The 1,718-nt window shown below is 41.4% G+C and overlaps 1 protein-coding gene across 1 annotated transcript in view; it reads right to left on the reverse strand.

The window, feature by feature from the left end:
* LOC103582810 (cytochrome P450 2C42-like) overlaps nucleotides 1-1,590 on the reverse strand; it is a gene marked incomplete at both ends in the record, with an annotated part of 14,239 nt that extends 12,649 nt beyond the window's left edge. Inside the window, one exon of the mRNA XM_008564302.1 lies at nucleotides 1,449-1,590. Within this exon, the coding sequence (XP_008562524.1) occupies nucleotides 1,449-1,590 (142 nt within the window). The remainder of the gene's footprint in view (nucleotides 1-1,448) is intronic.
* Between the last annotated feature and the right edge of the window lie 128 nt (nucleotides 1,591-1,718).

Genomic DNA, 1,718 nt, shown 5'->3' on the forward strand with positions numbered 1-1,718 from the left:
CAAACACAGAAACTGGAGAGTGCAGTATCAGGAAAAAGCACTCTATAGTATGGCAGAGACTATACATCAATTGATCCAAACTTTATTTCCTACCCCTTATCCTTTGCCTGCCGAAAGATTCCATTTGTGAAATTCTTCCCAGCCAGGTGTGCCATGCAGCATATTTCTTTCCAAAAAAAACATAGGCAGAAGCCTATTGGTGCCCTGTCTTAGTCTGTTTGTGTCGCTATAACAGAGTATCACAGACTGGATAACTTATTTTAATAAAATAAATATATTTCTCATTGTTCTCAAGGCTGGGAAATCCAAGAGCTTGGCGCTAGCCTCTGGCGAATGCCTTTGTGCTGCATCATCCATGGTGGAAGGTGGAAGGGCAAGAGAAGGTGAGAGCAGAAGAGGTCAACATGGGGCTGCACTCACTTTAACAACAAACCCACACCCTCAAAAATGACATTCACTCACTTATGAGGACAAAGCTCTCATGAACTAATCACCACTTACTTCTTAGGCTCCACTTCCAAATGCTGTTCCTTTGGGGATTAAGTTTTCAAACATGAACTATGGGGGACACATTTGAATTATAACATTTCATGCCTGGCCCCCTAAATGTATGCCCTTCTCACAATGAAAAATATATTTATTCTATCCCAATAGTCCAAAATTCATAGTCCCAAGTCCAGACTAGTCTATATCAGATGTGTATGAGACAAAAGGAACAATTCATCTTGAGGCAAATTCCTCTCCAGCTTTAAATCAACAGAGTTAGCAAGTTATGTGCTTCCAAAATATAATGGAGGGACAAACATGGGATAAACATTTCCATTCTAATAGGGAGAAACAGCCAAGAAGAAAGGGTCAGCTACTTGCAGGGAAGCCCAAAACTAAATAGGGAAAATAGCACTAGGAATCTAGAGAAACTTATGTTGAGCGAAACAAGCAAAGCACCAATGGATACATTCTGCATGTCCTCGCTCATATGTGGGAGCTAAGAGGGGAAGGAAGGAAGGAAAGAAAGACCACAGTAGTGCTGTGGTCTAACACAGGGAGGGAACATTCCTAGGGATACAAATTGGAGTGGTGGGGAGGCGGAGGGGGAGGGAGGTTGGGGGATAATTGGGTGGAGACAAGGGATACAATAGTAATTTCTGGTAATGGGTATGGCCCCAGTATGAATCTGACCCTCACATCATGGGCAGGAGGGTTGACAATTAGCTTTATATCCCATGAATATTGGAAAGAAAGAAAGAANTCTTCTGACAATTAGGTAACAACTTCATCCTGTCTGATGAGTTAATTGTTGCCCTTTGATCTGTTCTCTATGAAGACAGCAGCTGCTGGCACAGGCGTTCTAATTATGAAGCTTCTCTAAATGAAAGGATGGAGGAAAGTAACAGTGTTTTCCCAAAATCTTTGCTGAAGTTCACTCTGCTCATAACCTATCAACGTACCTCTGACCTCTGGGTGCTTCAGCAGGAGTAGGAGTCCATATCTCAGTGTGGTGCTTGTGGTCTCTGTGCCAGCAACAAATAAATCACGTACAGTGCCTATCAAGTTTTCAGTAGTAAACTCCGACGGCTGAATGTGTTTTTCCTAGAAATGATTTGAGACATTATCTGACAAAATATTTATTAATGTATTTAATTACAGTGAATTCAAAACACTTTGTTATAAAGTTAGCAAACACAGAAACTGGAGAGTGCAGTATCAGGAAAAAGCAC

Source organism: Galeopterus variegatus, unplaced genomic scaffold (assembly GCF_000696425.1).
Source record: "Galeopterus variegatus unplaced genomic scaffold, G_variegatus-3.0.2 Scaffold17992, whole genome shotgun sequence".
Lineage (NCBI taxonomy): Eukaryota > Metazoa > Chordata > Mammalia > Dermoptera > Cynocephalidae > Galeopterus > Galeopterus variegatus.